This window comes from Patagioenas fasciata, chromosome 7, assembly GCF_037038585.1.
Source record: "Patagioenas fasciata isolate bPatFas1 chromosome 7, bPatFas1.hap1, whole genome shotgun sequence".
In the NCBI taxonomy this organism is placed as follows: Eukaryota; Metazoa; Chordata; class Aves; order Columbiformes; family Columbidae; genus Patagioenas; species Patagioenas fasciata.
In genome coordinates, this window is record NC_092526.1 from 15,942,115 (window position 1) to 15,963,170 (window position 21,056).

The following is a 21,056-nucleotide window of genomic DNA, read 5'->3' on the forward strand; positions in this document are numbered from 1 at the left end:
CTATAATACAGTTTTATCTATTATTATTCTGTAATCCAGTTGGCATAGTAATCAAGACCAAGGACTGGACTGAACAAACACGAAAATATAAGTACAGTTTTGTACTGTAACTATTCAGAGATAACAAGTGAATATGATTGTTCGTGACATACTTCACAAGAAGTAACAGCATTGGTGAGTGTATTTTAGGGTAGAGAATGTGTCTGAATGCCAGTGGGGAAGGGATTAAATCCTGTTAGAAAAAAAAAGCTTCTATTAAAAGATTTTATTTTGTTTTTAACCTGTAGTTATCCAGTCTTTAATCACTGTATTTGTTATCTAACCAATCAGGTACACTAGAAAGAGGAAGCAGGAGATAAAGATTTCTTGTGAGATTAGCTGAATGTGATGGTTATTAGGAGTGCTGGAATTCCAGCTAATGCAAAATGTAGAAGTTTGTTCTTTTACTTCCTTAAAAGTGTGGGGGGGATGAGGGAAGCTGGGAGAGAAGGAAAAAGGTTATTATTCTACAGCGTTAGCCTGAATAGACTGTCGGTTTGTAACTCCGGGATCTGCTCTTCAAAAACCCAATGCTTGAGATTTGTCTGGGATATATCAGAGTTAATGCACAGGTTAGTTAGACAGACATCTTTATGCCTTTCTCGAAAAACAGGGAAATTTACTTTTTGCAGCACCCAAACCCAAAGATTCGCACTAATGGAAAGGCAGATGACAGGCAGCAGGACATAAAGTTCTCAGACAAGAAGTGTAAAGGAACAGAGCTCACTTCAGAGAACTCCCAGTTATAATCGTTGCCTACCACCTCTGGTATTGTCTTTGACCTCCTGAAGTAATTTGGTGGTCTAATCAGAACACGGGAATTTTATCTATTTTAGATTCATCAATCATTGGCCTGTCACTTAAGTGAGACCAAATGGACAGACCCAATTTTAGCCAAGCTGTTTCAAGATGTTAGAAGAATCTGACTTAAAATATTGTTGCCATGTAACCTCTTTCGTGCCTATATTGTGGTCTTTTGGTGCCTAGTAAAACATTGTAGAGTTTTTTTAGTTCCTTACAACAGATTTCAAAAGGAGGCAGCTCACAGTCAGTAGCGAGAAAAAGTCTCTTCTTCTTACGCCTGACAGTGCAATCAAATGGAAAAAAGATTAAAAAAAAAAAATGCAAAAGAAGTAAAGTGTCTGATAATTTCAAAGAGTATGCTGGAATCATTCTGACAATAAAGACTTTTATTGCACCCTCATAGTGCCTGGGGTTTTAATTTAAAACATCAATGAAAAGGCAGCATTAAAAGAAAAAAAAAAACACAACACCACCACTGAAAATACCAGCAGGACTTGGTTTTATTAGTGCAATTCATAAGAAATTAGAACATTTAATGACAAAATCGTTAACCATGAAAAAAATAGGCTGACTTAACTTGGGGAGCTTAAGTAGTGAGACTTCGGTATAGTTTGTCAGCTACTGGTAAAATGAATAGGCAGAGTGAGCTGCTTGGCCCCTGGAGCAGCAGGCACTCGAACTCACTGTTGCACAGAACCATCAGCCGCCTCCTTTTCTAGACACTCTGTATGGTCAAAAGCTAGCAGGAGAATTATCAGACTTCTCTTGTTTCATGCTTTTTAGGGTTCTGTCCTTCAGATTCAGTTCAATTAGACATTTTCTAGAACATAAATATAACAGCTAGAGCTGTGAATGCTTACAGTGGGCAGAGGGGAATACAGTATTTAAACAATGTTTGCTTCCTGCCGTGTTTACTTATCCTGGTTTCGTCCGCCACTCCAGCAGATTATTTTCCATGTTGTTTCCAAGTTGCAGTGACATATATGTCCATAACATCTGAATATAAGGGCTATAGGTCAGGCTAAAGGTTCTACTGATCCAGTAACCTTTCTTTAACAGTACAAGAACAGGACAAGCAGATGCTGTGACTCGTCCAGAATGCTTTCCTGCATTTTCTTCCTCAATGGCAACATCATCTTTAATCTCCCTGCATAGGGTTCCTTTTCTAAGAATTCCAGGAATTTGCTCAAGCATTTTTTTTAAGCTGATAAAACTTCAAGTATCTCAGCAACCTGTGGCAAAGAGGTTAACTGGTTCTGTTTGAAGAGGTACTTCTTTGTTTGTTTGTTCTTAACCCACCTCTTCTTGTTGTGAGAGAGGCAGTGGACTATCAGTCCCTACTCATCCTTCTCACAGTGCTTCTGAGTTTGTGGATCAGTGTTGTACGTACACTCCTCACACTTTTCTTTGCTCAGGCTGAGGTGCCTGCCCGAAAGTAAAATTGGAGAGTCCCTCTCCTGTAATTAAATGTGAAATAAATCAGAATGATCTCCCCAGGGAAAGGGTAGATTCCCCAGCATTGGACACTTTTAGGATTCAGCTGGACAGGGTGCTGGACCATCTTGTCTACACTGTGCTTTTGCCAAGAAGGGTTGAACCAGATGATCATTGCGGTCCCTTCCAGCCTGGTGTTCTATCATTCTATGAAAATAAAAGACTAAAATCCAGCAGGTGTGAGCTGGCCTTGCAAAGCTCTTGGGGACATTTTCACTTGTTGCATTTGCAGGGGTTTATGGCTGCCTACCTTTTAGGAGCTCAACAGTGAGGGTGAAACTGGTGTTTGCCTTCTGGTTGATTGTTTACCTCTCATTGTTTACCTCTGCTTCTCTCTGTCAAGCATGCACAGTTTATAATACTTATCTCCATAATCAGCATTGCCCTGATGAAAAAATCATCATACTACCTGTACAGAGACAAGGTAATACTCTAATGCCAATAACAACAAGGTAGTCTTTTAACTGCAATCACCCTACAACTGTTGTTTTGACATTATTACACCTTCATCGTAAATTTAATGCTTTTATTGAAATATGCATGTATTTCAAAGGACATTTAGGGCATCTGCTTATGTTGTAAAACATAACCTCCTCAGCTTTAGGATCCCCAGTGTTCTGGTTTTGCTTTCTATCAAACAAGCTAGGCCAGTGCTTTTTTTTTCTTGGCGTTGAGGGAAAGGAAAGACTTTTGCCTTGGCAGTGCTTGGGTTTCTTCCTCTATATCTGGCTTTTCCAGAGAGGCTGAAGTAATTGTCAGTAGCTTAAATAACAATTATCAGCTTGAGTAGCTTGAGGTGATATGGGTATGATTAACTCTTTTGATGCCTGTGGAATAGAAAAAAGAGAGACGTAAAGGAACTGTACATTCTTTGATTTTATTTATTTCTCCTGTCTTTCAGTGAGTCAGCAGTTGATAAACCGCATTGATCAGTTCCTGGAAAATAAAGGTTCACAGTATTACATGAAAGGGATCAATTGTATCAGAGTTTTCAGAGAGGAAGCCATTAAGGTAATGTTCATATGTGAAAACTCTCATCTCTTTCAAATTAAAGACATGATAGACCTATTTGCTATATTAGAAACTTGGTAATTTATTGCTAGAGCAAAAAAAAAAAAGAGGATTTGTAGTTTAAAGTCTACACAGATTAAAGTTTAGAAAGATACTTGCATTTTATGTTTTTTTATTACTGGAACGTGGATTAGCATCTCTGGTATTATTTGTTGTTGTTTGTTTTCTTTTAAACATAAAACCACAAGGTCTTTGACCTGATACTTATAAAAGAAAAATAAACAATCCTACCAATTTCTTCGTAAGTAAATCTAGTTGCAAGCAAGTCTTTCTAGCTTTCTGAAAGGCAGTTTTTGTGCCTCACCTTTCCTTGGAACTCTTGGTTTTAGTAGGGATAAACCCCAAAATCTGTACTGACCTTTGTGTTCACTGTGTTGGATGACTTAATGAAGAATTAAGTTTGCAGTGCTCTGTAGTAAGCTCCTTTAATATTTCTCTTATCATTGCTGTTATTTTTTTCAGCTCTCCAAGGTGCAGTGCTTTAATGATTTTCTGCAGGCCCTGAAATCAAAGATGGAAGATAAAGCCTTAGCTGATTTCTGGGAGATCATAATACAAGGTAGAATGGTGTTTAAAAAAGAAAAAAGTATTTCTCGTTCTATTATCCATTATGTAATGTTATGTAAGAGCAAACCTTGTTAGCAACGGGATGCTTAAACTAACCTCAGAGCGGTGTTTGGTATGGTTTGTTCCTGCAGCCTGTTTGAAAACATAAAAAAAGACTTTCATGTTGCACCTTCCTTTTCTGCACTATTAGTTTTGTATCAGCAATATTCATAATGCCTTGCCAAGTCTTGTTGAAATGGTAAATTAATTGTGGAAGAAGAGAGACAAATTAAATGTTACAGGTTAAGGAGCAGAAGATATGATTTCAGCTGAATTTCAAAATAAATTGAAAAAACTCATGCAGCAGAGATATAAAAAGAATCTTCCAAATTAAACTTCAAAAAAGCATAGATAGCATTGAAATATGTCACTGATCATTTTGTGTTTAAGCAACCTGAAGGACAGAGTATGCAGTAATATGACACCTACCTATGATTAAACTGGGAGATACGAGGCAGTGTGATTCCAAAAGACATTCAAAGACTACGCAAGTGATAAATGAAGGAACATTTTCACAAATACGAAACCTGGTGGACTAAAAAAATCTTTTACGTCATACTCTCGTTTTTAATTGGAACCAGCGCTAAGAAAATCTGTTAAATGCCCAGCTGTATCTCTTAAGGGTGCATGCTGTAAAATGCAATGATATGCTTTTGTACAGTGCTTTCAAAGTGACAAACTCCAGGCAATCTCAAATGCCTGCTTTGTCCAGCGTTTTCAAAATACAAGGTAGGAATTTGTTCAGGAACCCAAAACAACAACACAAGGCAACACTGGAAGAATACGACATTGAATAGTATTGTAAGGGACCTTCTACGAAGAAATTTGGAAAAAAACCCAAAACCAACAATCACAAAAAACCCAACAAATTTTGCAGCCAGGAAACTAGGATCTTCCAAAGCCATACTAGAATACTGTTTTACTATTGTTTAGTTGGTACAAACCAGGGTTTTTAACAAACTGGAGTATATTTTTTTAGAAAAAAAATTACAAATACAAACAGATGGTATTTTCATACAAAATAGATTATATTCTTGTGAGAAGATGAAAAAATCATGGTGCTTTATGCATAATTGATCTGCTCTCACTAGTTAGCTAAAATTGTTTTTACTTGCTGCTATCAAAAGCAGAAATCCTGTTTTCCCTGGTTTTTGCCACATGACCCATCCCTTCTTTTCTACCAAATGTGGCATTGGGCTTTGTCAGGAGCGACTGCAGTCTCCAAAAGAGGACAGGCGTGAGGTAATGAGTTAGTGGCTCAGGAGCAAGACGGGTCTGTGTGACAAGTTCATTTGTCTCATGAAACCCTGCCATGTAGTTCTATGAGCACATTAAGGTGGTTTCACACCTGTGCCTCCGCTCAAGCCTTTACAAATCTCCTGTTCTTCACTCTCACACCCACAGGCACAACCATTCATGTAGCCAGGTGATAGGCCAGACTGGAAAAACTATTGGCGTAAAAAGTAATTGCGGTTTGATATGTTGGGGTTTTTTTTAGGGAGGTCACTGAATGGTGGTGCTGGCACAACCAAAGAGCACTTCGGTGCTGTAGGTAATCCCAGCATAAGTGCTTGTAGGTTAGGAGTTAATTTTTTTATGGCTATTAAGGACCTGAGAGCATGCTGTGAGTGACTAAAAATGTAATTTCTGGCGGATTTTCAGCATTTAATCTGTGATCTATGATTTCAGTGTCTCATTAGTTTGATTGTCATAATATTAGCAGTTTCCTAAATGGATACTTCCACAAGCTTATGAATATGCTCATTAATTTATTTTTATATCGTAGTTGACTCATTTATGCAAGTCACGTTTTCCTTTGAACAATATTTTTTTTTAATTTTTGCTGGTGATGACACATTCAGAAGCTGGAATTTTCATTTCTAACATTAAGTGTGGTTTTGGGAAGCCTTCTAGTGATGTTTTTATATCTTGTCTTTTTTTTTTTAGACAGAATTTCTTTGATCACTAAAGATGAAGCAGAGGGAAGTTCAGTGACTAGTGAAGAGGCTGAAAAGGTATCGTTTTTTTAATGAGCATCTATTTGTATAGAGCCTGTGCTGTAGAACAGAAGATTCCTTCTTACGTGGATAAATCTTTAGGTGAATGAAATAGGATCCATATGAAATTGCCCCAATTCAGAGCAAAAATAGTTCCCTAAAACATTTTGCTTTAATTGATCTTTAGAAAGTAGCATGTATTGGCATCATTACTGAAAATATCGTCTACAAAGAAAAAGAACTTTAGGAATTCAGTGTAGTGGAACAGAAATAATTAATTATTTACATATGCAAGATCAGTATTTGAACTTCATAGATAGAGCTCTGATCTCATTGTCAGCATACAAGTTCGAAATTCAGGATTCTTTTTTGTCTAAAGGTGGTTGAACTCTAGCAATGTAAAATTGTTATGGATCATTTTCACCACGTATGCAACAATATCGGTATTTTCCACTTTACGCAGCTCTTGTGGATTGATGGACATCATAGCTGTTGCTGGTATTATTATTGGTGATCATATTAGATTTTTCGGAAACAAAAGTTTGGGAGTATTTGCAGGTATTCTTTCTGCAGAAATATAACACTTGAGTAACTGCAGTGCTGAATGAAGGATGTCACAGTTACAAAGGAGTGAATTCTAACAGGCAGAGTGGTGCCTTCTGTTTGAAGGAAAGCAGAGTTGCTGTCCAAAATGGTATTTGTGTGGAGAGTGTAAGATGAGCATTCTTGTATCAGGCTACTAGCCATTATCTTAAATAGTTTAGAAGGAAGATGATCCTTGTATTACAGACCCTTCAAGGTAAACCTGTGGCTAAAATCACTAAGTACTTTGCAGAGAAGCAGCTTTTCTAAGATGCCACATTGATTTTTGCAACTTCCAGGCTTTACATTAGCAATAACCAGAAGGGGGTAGAAATAGGTCCTCCGTGAGTGAATTAATGAGCAGTTAAAAGTTTGTCATTTAGAAACTGCTTTTTTCATCTGTAAGGATTTACCTCAAGGTGAAGAAGGCACAGAAATGTCATGAAAATGAAAAGCTAACAAACTAAGAAAGCTAAGCAGATGTGCAGAGTAAAAATGGCAGAATATGATGTTTTTCTCTAGACATGAAGGACCTACTGGCTTTTTCTCATCACACATAATTGTATAGAGCAGCTTTTTTCCCCGGTGGTGGTTTTAAAGAATATCAGTTTTTGTTATATATTCCAAATGCTGTGAATTTACTTGGAAACTTCCAAAGACGGGATGTTTCTTGAGCACTTCACTTCCTAGTCTAGAACTACCATTGATGCTCAAAATGTACTAATGCTGTGTGAAATAGCCACTGCTCCTTAAGGAAATCTTTACTAGCCATGAAGACCTTACAGTGTGCTTGTTGTCTTAACTGTGAGCTTGTGGTGGCTAAAAATACTGTACCTTTATAGGAGCGTAGCACAAATTATGGAGTACCAAGGACTAGATTTACAGCTGCCAGACTAAGCTGGAGCTAAGGATTGGTAGACCAACTTCAAAATAACATTTCCATTTTAACGTCATCTTGCAGTCAGCCAGGTATTGTAATACAGGAACTTCTTTTGTGATTGATTGGAGGTCCTACAACGGCCATAACTTCCCTTTAAAATAGGGGAATAAGAGAGATTGCATGGAATCAGCTGTGCAACAGAGTTCTCTAACATGGCAGTTACCTTGGCTTTCAGAATAAAACCTTTTGCTAACAAAGCAGTCGGCAATCCCAGTAATTCACTAGATAACCACCTCCCCACACACTCTCCAGATCCAAACCCAGAGCCCTGATTTGCCATTGACTGTTGAGGGTTTATATGACTTTTTACTTAAGAAATTGGAAGACTGCATATCCTTGGAGTTGGATCTGTGGAGACAGGAAATGTTATCTTGAGGTTATGGGGCTGATCTAGAATCTCATCCTCCTTGGTCCAGTTAAACCCTGTCACAGGTTTCCTGTGTGATACAAAGCCAGTGTTTTCCTATGTCTATACTAGACTGCAAAAATGGTTAGTTTTCTATACTGAAGGCGTTACCCTTCCCTAAAGGGTTATATTGGATCTTTTAAAATATCGCACAACAGAGCAAGATTCAAGTTTTCTTTACCCCTATAACAGGTCACATGCAAGCATGTAGGTCAAGGCACTGGCTGTTAGTGTGGACTGATGTGACACAAAAGCCTTTTCTCTTGTGTGCAGATCTCTAGCTGATAGCTGTTTCAGGACTGTTTTGGTATAAGTTTTCATGTTTATAGTGTTGCTCTCTAAAGGAGAAAGAAAGACATACAAGCTTGCTTGTTAGACAGATAACACATAACAATTTTATTTTCTTTTTGGTTGAGCTACGTTATCCATGTGTATTTTCCTGTCACTGAAAAAAAGGACTTTAAGTGTTGTGTGGTTTGATTGTTGTTGGTTTTCCCCTCTGATAGTGGAAATACTCTTTATAGAGCATGAGGATGATAGGTTAAAAGAACAGAAATGTTCTGGTTGCCTTGGGAAAGATAATGGATTTCAGCACAACTATTATATGTAGTTTCTTTTGCATAAATTTAAACCCGGTTTTGGAAGAAAAAACCAACTTTGAATGTTCAGCATTTGATGGAAACTTCAAGTTTCAATTTATTGCAAATCTTCATTATACATTTATTTAGCTTTCTTTACCTAATTTAGTGTGGAAAAGCTAATTTGGAAAACTTTGAAAAATGTGCTACTTTCAGAAATACCGTTTGACTCTTAATTAACTGTTTAAAAAGAAATTTGATCTGGCACAAAAAGCCTTTCAGAGCTGACAATGTAATTAGCTTTTAGTTTCATGGTATGTGCTTTACATTCCTACTAGATTTGCTGAAAAGGTTCTCAAAAAAGATACACAGACATACAGCACCTTGAAATTCTAATTCCTTCTGGCCCCAGCACCTTCTGATTTTTTTTGCAGCTGCAAAATCTGTATGATAAGTTGAAGTCAGCACATTAAAACGTGAGTGTTGTCTGTGGAGTAAGCTTTCTGCATTCCTCTTGGATGTTCCTGCTTAGGATGTAGGAAAGGTCTGACCTTTGGGTGGTGAGAAAACCAGGCAGAGGTTTTCTACATCCTCTGTCTTTGGTGTTAACCAAAAGCAACGTATTTGCTTTGCATCCTGGTGGGTATGGTACCTGGCACTTTCCCCACAAATGGGATGCAGCAGGTAAGTTCTCCATGTTTTACACCTTGTCTATAGCTGTCACTATTGCTCTAGAGAAGCAGAATATTTTATTGATGTAAAATAGTGTTTAAGCTTTCTACAGTACAAATGTGTTGTCTCAGAGTCTCATAGTGATCAGGTAGGGATCCCATGACCTTTTACACAACCTTATGGCTGTTATAGTTTGAGTCCTCGGGTAAACAGTAGCTTGCTTTCAGGAGACAGCTGTTTGCACGAGAGTTACCAGGTATTTATAGCCTGTTTAATGTGGTTATTTTCTAGCTAGTTGTTCTCTTTCATCATCTAGAGTTATAGATAAGCTATTTCTGATTTAATGATGATGGAACTCAAAGTCATGGAATGTGACTTTTCTTCCTCCGCAGCTTTTGCAGACATCTTCTTATCTGGGGCAGGGTTGTTCCCAGCTCTGTATACTTGTTCTGGTGCATTTTAGTATGCAAAAGAAAATCTATTATTTGATAGAAAAGATATTGGTAAAGAGACCGTAACTAAAACTTGTAAGCAGCTAGACCCTTTTTGAGTAAGAGTCAAGTACTTGTATGTCTTTTCTGCCATTCTAGCTAAATTATTTTTTTCACTAAGAGAAAAATAATTCAGAGGTGGCTGTACTCCAGATATTGTCTGTATGTTTGATTTGAGTTGTTATAGTATCCGAGCAACTTACCTTTATCTTCTGTTTGTGGATGCCGTGCTTTAAGTGAAGGGCATATGGGGAGTTGTATCAGCAGCTACAGCAATAGAATTTTATATGATGAATATTCTATTTTTAAAGGCTGGCATTCTAACCATCTTGTGTGTTTGAGGGTTGTTTTTTTAAAAAAAAAATCACGTCTTTGTTCATTTGGTAAATGTTAATTGAATTATATGGGAAACTTTTAAGTTCCACACAGAACTAGAATGTCACACTGAAGAAATTTGTTCAACAAGCCATTGGTCAGCTCGCATATGTATTCATATCAATGGGGGAGCGCTTTGCTGTCCTTTAGCATTTTGTAGTTACACACAATACTAATTTTTAAATTATCTTTTTTTAAGAACACATATATGGCCACGTTGTAATGGAAAAAATTTCTGTCTAGCCCAGAATCCCATGTTTGGCGGTGGACAATAACAGACGGGTAGGGAAAAGTGCAGGCTCCAGGTACTGATGTCTCAGGTGCTCCCTGTGCTTGAGGTTGCTTCTGTGGACTTTGACTTCAAAGGATTTTTTCCCCTGTGAACTTTCCCCATCTCCTCCTGAGATTAGGGACTAATATTTGAAGCATCCTTATTATAGTGTGTTCTACAACTTAACCATGTGTTGGGTGAAGAACCATATCCTTTTGTGTGTGATTCAACACACTTCACTGTGAAATCCCTTAAAAGCAATTCTTAAGAAATTTCCTGTACTTCATGATGATTTTGGATGGTGGAAAACAGAACAAACTTCATTCGTAATTTTTAATAACAGGTGGATTTGTTTTGATATACAAAGGAGACAATCTGTTAATTTAACATGTAAGGTCTGTGTTTTGTTGGTATCATATAAATACGTTTGTGTTTTCAGTTCTTGGCTCCTAAAGAAAAGAAAAATGAAACCCTACCTCCCACAGATGAAGGTGGTGATGTTGATGATTTGGTGAGTACTATAAAGACATGGTGTGGCTTTCAAATTTAAGTGTAACTGCAAGGAGCAGTGAGAGACAGCGAGTGCTTCTTAAAGCAGTAAATTGGAGTGCATGGCTTAGCAAACACCTAAGGGATTCAGTCAGAAAGAGCCATGTGAAATTACTTATTTGCTATTGTAAACGTAACCAGATGTGTAATTTCATGATGGCAAACACTATGTTATGTAGTTACACAGGTGTTTACATAGGTTAAGCATGTCCTCTAGTGTGTTTCAAAAGAGCCCACGAGGCTGCTCATTTGATAGCAGATTGTTATAATTTACTATAATAGCATTTAACAAAGCTTGTAGATCTAGAACAGCTATTTATGTGCGTTGAAAACTGAAAATCATTTTTAAAAGATGTTTTAGTCTTCTCAATCAATCTTCTTTATATAGGCTTGCTGAAATTCAAGGATTTCAAGAAGCTTTTTTAATAAATATTTTAGCCATTTTTACAGGCGAGTCATTACAAATATTTCTCCAAGGATTAAGCTGATAACGTAGACAGCTTTAGAGAAGTTTCAATGGCAGGCAGATTTCTACTTTTAGACTGTGCTTTTTAAAATCTATAAATTGAACATACGATTATGTGAAGATGAGATTTTTTTCTGTGTGTTTTTGTACTTTATAGCGACTTAGTGTTAAGTTCTATGCAGTCCATTTATGGTTTATGATAAGAATTTCTGAATTTGCTTTGTTTTCTAAGTGCTAAACACACATACAAAATAACTTGAATTCAATGCTACTTCTTCCAATTCTGTTTCTTCTGTTTGCAGCTGGACATGATGTGACTGGGCGATATGTGGTGACTGTGCAAGCAAAGGTTTGGAAGAGAACCCTCTGTGAGATGGAGCACAAAACCAGGATGTTAATGAGAAGACAGTATATCCATCTTTATTGTCTTGAATGCAAGCAGAACTCCCAGAGACATTTCTGTTGTTATAAATGTCATCTGACTTCTTAAAACTAGAACAGAAGATTGAAATAATCTGAAGTATTTTGTGAAGTAATGATACTTTTAGGGCATATCTTTTTTTTTTTCTTTTCATTTAGCGCACTGAATCTAGCTTATCCTTGGCAATTCTTTCAGCTAAACACTACTAAATTTAATGAGAATCTGTGCTGGCACCTGAAATTCTTGTTATAATACATTGCCTGGGAAGGAAGATAGAAATGTCACAGTGAGGTTACCAGATAATGTTGAATCTTTAGTGGAGGTAACTACACAGCATTGTTGTTACAGAAGGGGAAAAAAAAAGATCTCTATTTTCATGCCTTTTTCCTATTAAAATAATAATAAAAACCACCACAGAGAGAGAAAAAAAAAAAAAAGAAAATCACAACCAAAACCATACAAACAGCAAAGGCTTCTGGGAAAAAATTCTAGGCCAGAGAGTCACAAAGGAATAGTTTGAAATACACAGCAGAATCTCAAGCGCACAGCAAAGCCATGTGTGCTGATTTTGCCACAGTGTACCCAGATCAGTACTTATGGGCATCTCTGTACTACAGGTTCTCTGTCCTGTCAGCTCAGCAGCAGCTCGAAAGTCTCTGTCTCTTTCTATTATAGACTTTCCTGCTTCATTCTAAGACTTTTAACTACTGTAGATACTCCTGATGCCAAAAGGGTGAATGAATCGGTTATATCCTCATTCTGTATGCTGTGAATAACTGCTAACGCAGAGCAGAAGAATCCATGAAAGCTGTGCACTGACACCTGTGACAGATAACTGACAGTAATTAACATTAGTAACCAAAATGGAGTACTGTCTACACAGAGCAATCCAAACTAGTCAAATACTGCTTAGAAAGAGATACTGAAATTACAGATCTGGAGAGACTGTAACGACACCTTCACAGATACGTGTTTGTTACAACCAGATTAATTCCTTTTAAAAGTTTATTTCATTAGTGCAAATGTATAAACGCACTGTGCAAAATGGTACTAAGTTCAGAAAAAAAAAAAAAGTCATGAGCTGTAGTTAAAAAATGTTTTGGAACATCTGCACTTTATACTGAACAACAGTTCCTGTGTGGGAAGCAGCAGTTGCTTTTTGCCCCTTCCTCCCTGCAGTGACCTGCTCTGTCCTGTCTAACATCCTGTTTTGATTGAGATTGTGTGGACTGTGAAAGGGCTTTTCAAATGCAGATGGCAGGGAGTAAGTGATCTTTCCAGACCTTTAGAGCATTTGTGTCACCAGAAGATATTTTTCTGAACTGGAAATAAGAAATATTTGGTCAGTCCATTCTTTTGAATGTCTTTTATGGCAAATTTATAGAGTATAACAGTGACTGGAGGGTTTTTTTTACATTTTATTAATTTGTTTGATTAATAAAATATTTCTAAAATGCTTTTGTCTTCTTCAGAACCATGTTTGCTAAAATCAAATTATTAACTATCTATGCAATGCCTAAGAGGGACTATCAAAAGCCACTTTTCTGGACATAAAATGCAGACACTGAATATCAAAAGCCCTGTGTGGAAGCCACGTGTAACGACTTGTTCTATTCTTTACAAACTCTAAATTCACAACACCTTAATAAAATAGTTTTTAACATTTTGAAGAGATGACAAGAAATCTTGGTCAAGACCAGACAGGATACAGAATCACAAGTCAAAATAAGGACTAGGGCTTTCTGTTTCTTTTGAATCAGTTGACCGCAGTCTAAAGAGAGTGTCGCTTCTGTCAAGCAATTCACATTTAGTTCATGGAGTGTTTTTACATAGATCTTGTTACCTGTACAGCAAATTTAGGCTCGGCATGGTAACTGAGTTGCTAGTACTGAAGGAAGGCATGGTAATTTATGACTCACAGTGAAAGCAAATTTTTTAGAAGGCAAGTGAAATGCCTTTCATTCTGCCCAGTCTTCTGACTATCAATCAGTTATCAGAAGCTTGTGATAAGTCTTACTGAGAGTCTATCAGCTAACAGCCTGACTTCACACTTATTTTTGGCAAAGGGTCAGCTTTCAGGTTCTTATTAAATGACTTGAAGAGATCTTTCACTTAGTCGAAGCTCACATTTCCAGTTCTAGAGTTTGATCTAGTTACTCACTAATTCCATTGAAGATACTTGTTCTGAATTGCAATACTGGCCAGTCTTCAGAAGCACTAGGGCAGTTACTCTTCCACTTCAAAGCAGACATGCAGGGAACACCATGCAAATTCGTTTTCTTGCAAGTAGCAGAACATCCCCTGTCCCATACTTCATAGCCAGAGAAGTTATCAAAGTGTCTAAAAAAAGAAAAGATAATGGCTCTGATTTTGTTATATGTTACTGATTTAATTCTTTTTCCCCTGGAAGGAATGCCTCCCTGGGAAGCTGTTTGGGTGCTAATAGTATGGGACAGTAACCTTGGTTAGCCTTGTTTGTGGAGAGATCAAAGCTTATGGTGGTTGTCTGTGTCTTTCCTATTAATCTGCTGCTCTCATATCTCATGGGGCAGTATCAATCAGCTTTGGTGGAGGGGCAGTGATTTCGGCATTATGTTTTAAAAGGTTTTTATGAAAGTTGACACTGGGAAGAGGTGAAAGGGAAAGGAATGAGGAGTTCAGCCTTTCCTCTTCAGCTGGCCTGGCAGCTGAGAGTACAAGCCAGCAGGCTGATCATCATGTCACATCAGCAATATCATGTGTTGCCTAGTCCACAGGTCCTCTTACTTCTTCTCTTCTTCAATTAGAAAAGGATTGAGGACTAGAAAAGATACTTCGCACCATGGACTTCGGGAGGTGGAAAGTGTCCAGAGGTATTATACGGGATTTGGGGCCATAGCATGAAACTGAATACTTCACAGAAAGGACAAAACACTGTTTTGGGGAGGCATAGAGGAAGAATGAGGGTCTTCCAGTAACAATGTACTGGGAATCTCTAGGCAACCAGGGTATATTCTGCTAATGAAGCAAGTTGCTCCGTCACAAAGTAGTAGGATCTGCTGACTCTAACAGTTCTCAAGTCTTGTCTCATTCATTTTTGTACTCAGAAACCCAATTTGTGCTCTCGGACAGTTGTGAAAATGTCGCAGAAATGGTGGAAGATAACTTCCAAAATATTACATGTTTGAAGGCGTGTGATTTGCGTGATACTGGATTGGCTTGAAATGAATTATCAGGTCAACAGTATAGTGTCAACATGTTTGGAGAGTTCTGGAAGCAAGGCTCCATCTCTGTCCTCACAATGTGGCGTGGAAGTATGACACATACTATCAAAGCACTTCTAATGCAAGGAGATCTGTTCTGCTGCACTGCGCTCTCTTAGTTGTCAGGGTAGATTTTCTTCTTGCTAACTTTCCTGATATTTTGGGTTTGGCAGGACTGTCTGTGCGGTGTTGGGGCAGGGTCTTTGGAGTGAGAAAATGAGGAAGGAAATTCTTAGTCATCTGTGGAAGACTGGAGAAGTTCTTTAGGCTGTGAATTCTGCAAACAGCTCATCTTTATATTCTGCATTTGCACATTGCTTAGCACAGCAGATCCTGCTCTTAGGATGTTTGTTGGCTGCTACCACAAGTCAGATGCTGTAAGGGGTTCCCTTGTGATCCCGTTGGGTTGGGGGTAATCTGGAAGGAGAAAGAGTTTTGTATTTTGTTAAGCTGGCAAATATACTGGTAGATATTCCTGTTGTGCTTACAAGCAATAGGATTGTTTTGGTTTTATTCCACCCCTGCCCAGAATGAAATAAGCAGCTAATTTTAACTGTTCCTTTGTGACAAAGTAAAACTCATTTCCACCAAACTTTCAGCTTTGCTTCGTTTTCCCTTCTGTCTTCATTCTTTTCTTGGTACTAGTACAGCATGAAGCATATAGTGGAGCACAGTGTGCCAGCATTAACAAGAATAAGTAGCGGATGTAGGAAACCTCCAAGTTTTCTCCTCCCTTTTTTGAGATACAGGTTACAAAGATTATTTTAAAAAAAATGTTCCCAGCACTAGCAGGGAACTGGAGGCTCACCCAGGCCTGTGTTTGTAAATTCTTTGAAGAACTACTGCATAGAAAAGAACGGTTTTCTTTGTAAGCCCCACCACTGGAAAGGTGCTAGCAAATGAAGGCAGCATTGACTTCTGCAAGAGGTTACTTGTCCTTCTAGGTAGTGGAGTTTATGTACATAGTGTTTCTGTGCACTGTTTTGAAGGCAGCTTTGAGAGAAGCTCTCCATCAGTTCAGACTTTTCTTTTCTTGTAATTATTGAACCTGAAAACTTCAGAGGAATAGATTACCACATTCTAAGGAAAATAAAGGAAACCAGAACAGAGGAAGTTTTCTTTTGTAATGCTGTCATAATCTGATGTGAATAACGGAAGTAGATATATTAAAGAAGTCAAGGCTGTGGATTTCAGCTTCTCTTACCTTTCCCAAAGGATGAAAAACCACATTGAACTCTGCATAAAAATCTGGCACAGAGGCAGAGAAAATCTTTACTGTACAAGAAAATCACTTGGAAAATATTCAAACACAGCTTTACTTAATTTATGTTAAAATTTGACTATATTTTTCTATGCAGCAAGTTTTGATAAGTGGAAAGATTAGTGTGCCCCCTGCCCTTTACTGTTTTGGAATCGTACTTGCATTTATGAAAATAAAAAGAACTAAACAAGAACTACAAACCTGTCCCTTCCTCTAGTTTTTACAGACCAGACATAATTTTAGTGTATCTGTGAGCTTAGAGTGCCTTAAAATAGGCCCTTCACTCATCTGCCTTTCTCCCTGCACATGCTTATTGTAATTCAGTGATTTAAGTTGGACAGAAATGAATCTGCTGCCTCTTCCCAATAACTTTGTGAAGCCAGCGTGACTAGGACACAGTGCAATGAATCTTCTTCCTTCGGGTGCCTCACCAGTACAGTTCTCAGCTATTGACCCTCGAAAGCTTGTCTTCTACCAGCAGTCTGAGGTATTCACAGTACTTTTTGTTGTTACCAAACCATGAATTATTTCAGAGCACTTAGAAGTGCTTAAATTTGGTCTTACATATATTTACTTGTATACTAATTCTTAAAACCTGTCTGTATTCACCAAGTCAGCTGTATGGGCTCCTGTGAGAGTTAGGGAAGCCTGTGATGGAATTGGTGGGCTGACCACAGAAATGCATTTAATGTTACTTTCAATGTATCAAAACAAAGGATTGTTTTCCTTCCTTTTTTTTACTGAGTTCCAACCCCGCCTCAGCCTTTCTTCCTATTCTGATGCACAATAATGGGCAGTAATAACTGTCATTTCTTTTTCCTCTGGAAGGGAGCGAATCTTGCAGCTTTCAAGATACTAACAGAAAATACAAATATCTCCAATGTAGGGTAGAACTAGAAACATTTTCTGCTGTCTGAGACAGCACATAAAGGGAGCACAAGCCCCTGAGGAGACCAACTGTGGTGCAGATATTTTTGCCTGAAGCACGCGGATCAGACCTAATGCTGGGTAAAGTAAGGTAAAATTGCTGTAGTACCTGATTGTTAGAGTTTTTATGGCTTGGATGTATGAGAATTCCTTCTCCAGCCTGCTAATGCGAGTGGTCAGATGACAAATATTCTCTCCCCATGGGGTGAGGTACATCCACAATGTGAAGGAAGAGCATTATAGCTCCCTGCACTGTGTTGCTTTTCACAAGGGTTATAGCAGCTGTATCAGAATGTGTAGGGACCCTTTACTTACTAGAAAGGAGGGGAGGAAAGAGGTTTTTTTTTCTTTGATCCCAAGCAGGCCAGCATAGAAAGCCCTAATCTGAACAGCTAAGAGAGTCACCCAACAGTTTTTCCCTGTGGGCCCTTAACCCTGTGCTTGAATCCTGTGTGAATTTCATCTTCTAGCCCACAGCCTTCCTGAATGTTCAGGGAGTGTCACTTCTGGTGCAGCAAAAGTGAGATGAGAAACAATGTCACCTTCTTTGTTTAGTGACTTGGGATGTAGTTGTCTGGTACTCCTTGTGACCTTTCAGCAGTTACCCACCATAGGATCTCCATGTTTCAGTTTGGCCCCAAGGTATGGTTTCCAGGCAGAATTCAGCATAAGCAATATTGATCCACCTTTCACAAAACTGAGTAGTGTGCAAATTTGTATATCCCACCTTTGACTAACATTCTGATCGTATTCTAGAAGCTACACTTGCTGATTCACTTCATTTTCTTGTGGAGGAATTTATCAAAGATAACATCAACCAGCAGGTATATTCTTCTCCCTAAGGAAAAGGAGTAAAGGAGACAAAGGGTTTGGGGAAGAAAATAACTTCTGGTGAGTTAGAAACTGCACATGATTGATGAACTTACTTCTGGCTTATGATCTACCGCTTGAAGTATGAGAACTATCCGTGTGTTCTATAGCTTATTAAGCCATTGTTTCTCTGGTATGGGTTGTGCTTTTTAGGCAGTAACGTTACCTTAAGAGGCATGCACTTACTGCAGAAAGGCCTTGAAAGGACAAAGCTGAGAGGGTTTCTGTCTTAAGTCTTTACCATTTGCTAGCAAACAAGCAAAACTGGAGGAGATCTTCACTTACAAGGACCATATGTATCACTAAGCTGATTTGGTTTGTTGTGAGTTGTTTGTAAAGAGCTTGTGGCTCGTCAAAAGGGATGATTCAAAACTGTGAGATCTGGTAGTCAGACTTCTTGGAAGATGAAGAAGGTACCCTAGATGAAGTATGTTCTATAACAGGTGGAACCTCTCGGTGATGTACTCATGTTAAATCAACCCGCAAGTTGAAGAATCACAGAAACAGGCTGTGTCCCCTGTAGCTTCATTAAATTTTTTTCTTCATCTTATTTCATAAGAAAATAAGAGAGGTGGAGAACAGCAACAGTAGTGTTTTATTCCTAGCTCTGCTGAAGATTCATTTGGGACCACTTATTCAATCTCTTTGCCTCTTGATTATCCTCCCTTTGCAACTGAGGAAGGTTGTTTACTCATGGTGTCTCACAGAGAAGGCTGCTGAAAGACTTATGAGGGACTTTTGTTGGATGAGACTTCGTATAGAGAGTGTATGTAAGTGCAAAAGTTTTATGGCAAAAGATTTGGGGGGAGGGGAGAAGTAAGTGAAGACAAAAAGCAAGTTATTGTGATGCTCCCTGGGACATGAGAAGAACATGATCATTAGTCTTGAGGAGAAGTGGAGCAGTGGGAATTCCATTAAGTGTCTCACAGGCAGCAGGAATATGTGAGAAGCAGACATTAAACAGACAAAGACAGAGGCATTCTGGAGAAATGGACAATCAGTTATTCCACTTAATGACTTTGAAAAGCAAGGAGGGGAAACAGATGAGGTTTCAAAGCCTATTATTGGAAAGAACAGCCTTTCTGTATCTCTTTCACAATCAGAAAGAATTGTTTTACATAATGAACATCTACTTACTCCTCCCAGACACATGCACACTGACCTATTTAAAAATGCAAATGGTCACAAAGTTCCCTTCAGGCAGCAGCAACAAAATCAGTGTAGAAGGAATAGGGTTAGTCCAGCAAGACAATACGTAATGGGGTTGTAGCTTGTCTGGCAGAGATTTCTCTGCAGTCCTCAGGAGATGGGAGCTTTAGCATTCGAATGACTCACATCTCAAGGTTTACGCATGAGATTGTGTATAATCCCCATTAACCCAAAGCTGATGATGACTCAGATGTAAGAACTTTAGTGAGACAGAGGACATGTGAAAAAGAACAAATATGAAGGGAGAAAAACATGCAGGAATGACCTTTTCCTACAGCAGGTCACTGTAACTTGAAACACAAGAGCAATACTTACCCCAGGGGACCACTGGAAATCAAGGGAACCAAATCCTCACCTATGTGTTACAGAGTGTGTGCGCGCTGGAAGGCAGGACCAGCATCGCCTTCTGCACAGCTGAACGTTCTTAAGGGGATGATTGCTCTGCAGAGTCCAGTTCTGAGTTGTGGGCAGTTTCAGAGATTTACCCTGAGGTAAAGAGAAGTGAAGGGCAGATCCCAGCTGCATGGAGAAGCATGCATTAGGTATGGAAAGCAAATTGTTTCTTTCTCTTAAGTTTAACTGCTGAATTTTTGTGCAGAAATTTCTGTGTGATGGGATCAGGCCCTTAGGTTGCCAGTATCTGTTCCTCAGAATGACTCTAGGCCAGACAGTAAATGGTTTGAGACAGGTACAAAAAACATAAGGTGAGTGGAACAGAAGAAGATAACCTGTTGTGATTCTCTCAGTAGCTGCAGAATGACCAGAATTGTTGGGGTGCAGTTCTGTATTTTGTTTGGCTTTAAAGAGGCAATCAACTGCACTTCCCAAGTCTTAGAAGAGCGAGACTTGGGAAGTCTCTAAGAGACTTAGTTCTGTAACCCTTGTTATACAAAGATTTCCTGAAGTTTCTGAAGATTTCCTGTGTGCCCTCAGAGCCAGCATGAAACCATCTGATGGAGCAGATGTTGATGACTCCATTGCCCTGCAATTGCCTTGGTTTTCCTCCATTACCATGCAATTACCATCGTTTTTCCTCCAGATAGTGATGTCTGCACAGAGGATAAGGCAAAATCACCAGGTAGGCTTAGAACTGGCAGCTCGGTTGCTCAGGTTCAAGATGCTCAGGTGTGGGGAAACTTGTGAGTTTTCTGTGAACACTGTTCCCCTACACTCATTTTGGGTTTTGTTGGGTAACCAGCAAGCCAGCCATGTCTGTGGAGCCCAAATTGCTCCCTGCATGAATTAAAGACAGCAAGGAAACTGAGAGAGGAGGAGAAGGGAAAAGTAACTCAAAGCCATGTATATGTAGTTCAGGTTTAGAAATTAGCTGAAAAAATAGTGCTTCAAGACAAGGAGGGAGGAAATTGAATAGATTAGAGCATAACATTTAATATGAGAAGTAAGCGAATCGCATCAACAAGCCAATTCCCTTAGGATTCACTTAAATGGACACACACAGGCCCTAAGGAGTATAGTATTTCAGAAAAAAAATGTTGTTTCTTGGACTTTGCATGGCTTTCGGGATTTAGCTGTGTGTCATCAGCTCAAAATGCTACTTGGTGATAGAGAGTTCTTGTAGCTGCTATGCATGGAGCTTGTCAATATTTGTAATGTAGAAACTAATCCGTATTAATGCACATTAGCTGTTTGTAGGTAACACCCATGTGTCCTAGAGCTGCAGTCCCTTAGTGGGATGCTTTTAACAATGATCATCCAGGCTTGCATTGTTTAGTGAGGGCATTTTCCAAAAAAAAAAGAAGTCACAACATAGAGCTATACAATTTC

General features: G+C 38.6%; 1 protein-coding gene across 3 annotated transcripts in view; it reads left to right on the top strand.

The window, feature by feature from the left end:
* XRCC5 (X-ray repair cross complementing 5) overlaps nt 1–13,219 on the top strand; it is a 64,721-nt gene extending 51,502 nt beyond the window's left edge. For 2 of the 3 annotated variants that reach the window (XM_071810892.1, XM_065841435.2), the window contains exons 17-21: nt 3,239–3,348; nt 3,871–3,967; nt 5,962–6,029; nt 10,766–10,837; nt 11,644–13,219. In XM_071810892.1, coding sequence (XP_071666993.1) covers nt 3,239–3,348; nt 3,871–3,967; nt 5,962–6,029; nt 10,766–10,837; nt 11,644–11,658 — 362 coding nt within the window. In that variant the 3' untranslated portion in view covers nt 11,659–13,219. Of the gene's footprint in view, nt 1–3,238; nt 3,349–3,870; nt 3,968–5,961; nt 6,030–8,951; nt 8,994–10,765; nt 10,838–11,643 lie in introns of those variants that run through there. The other variant, XM_071810891.1, reaches the window with a different exon arrangement.
* The last annotated feature ends 7,837 nt before the right edge of the window (nt 13,220–21,056 follow it).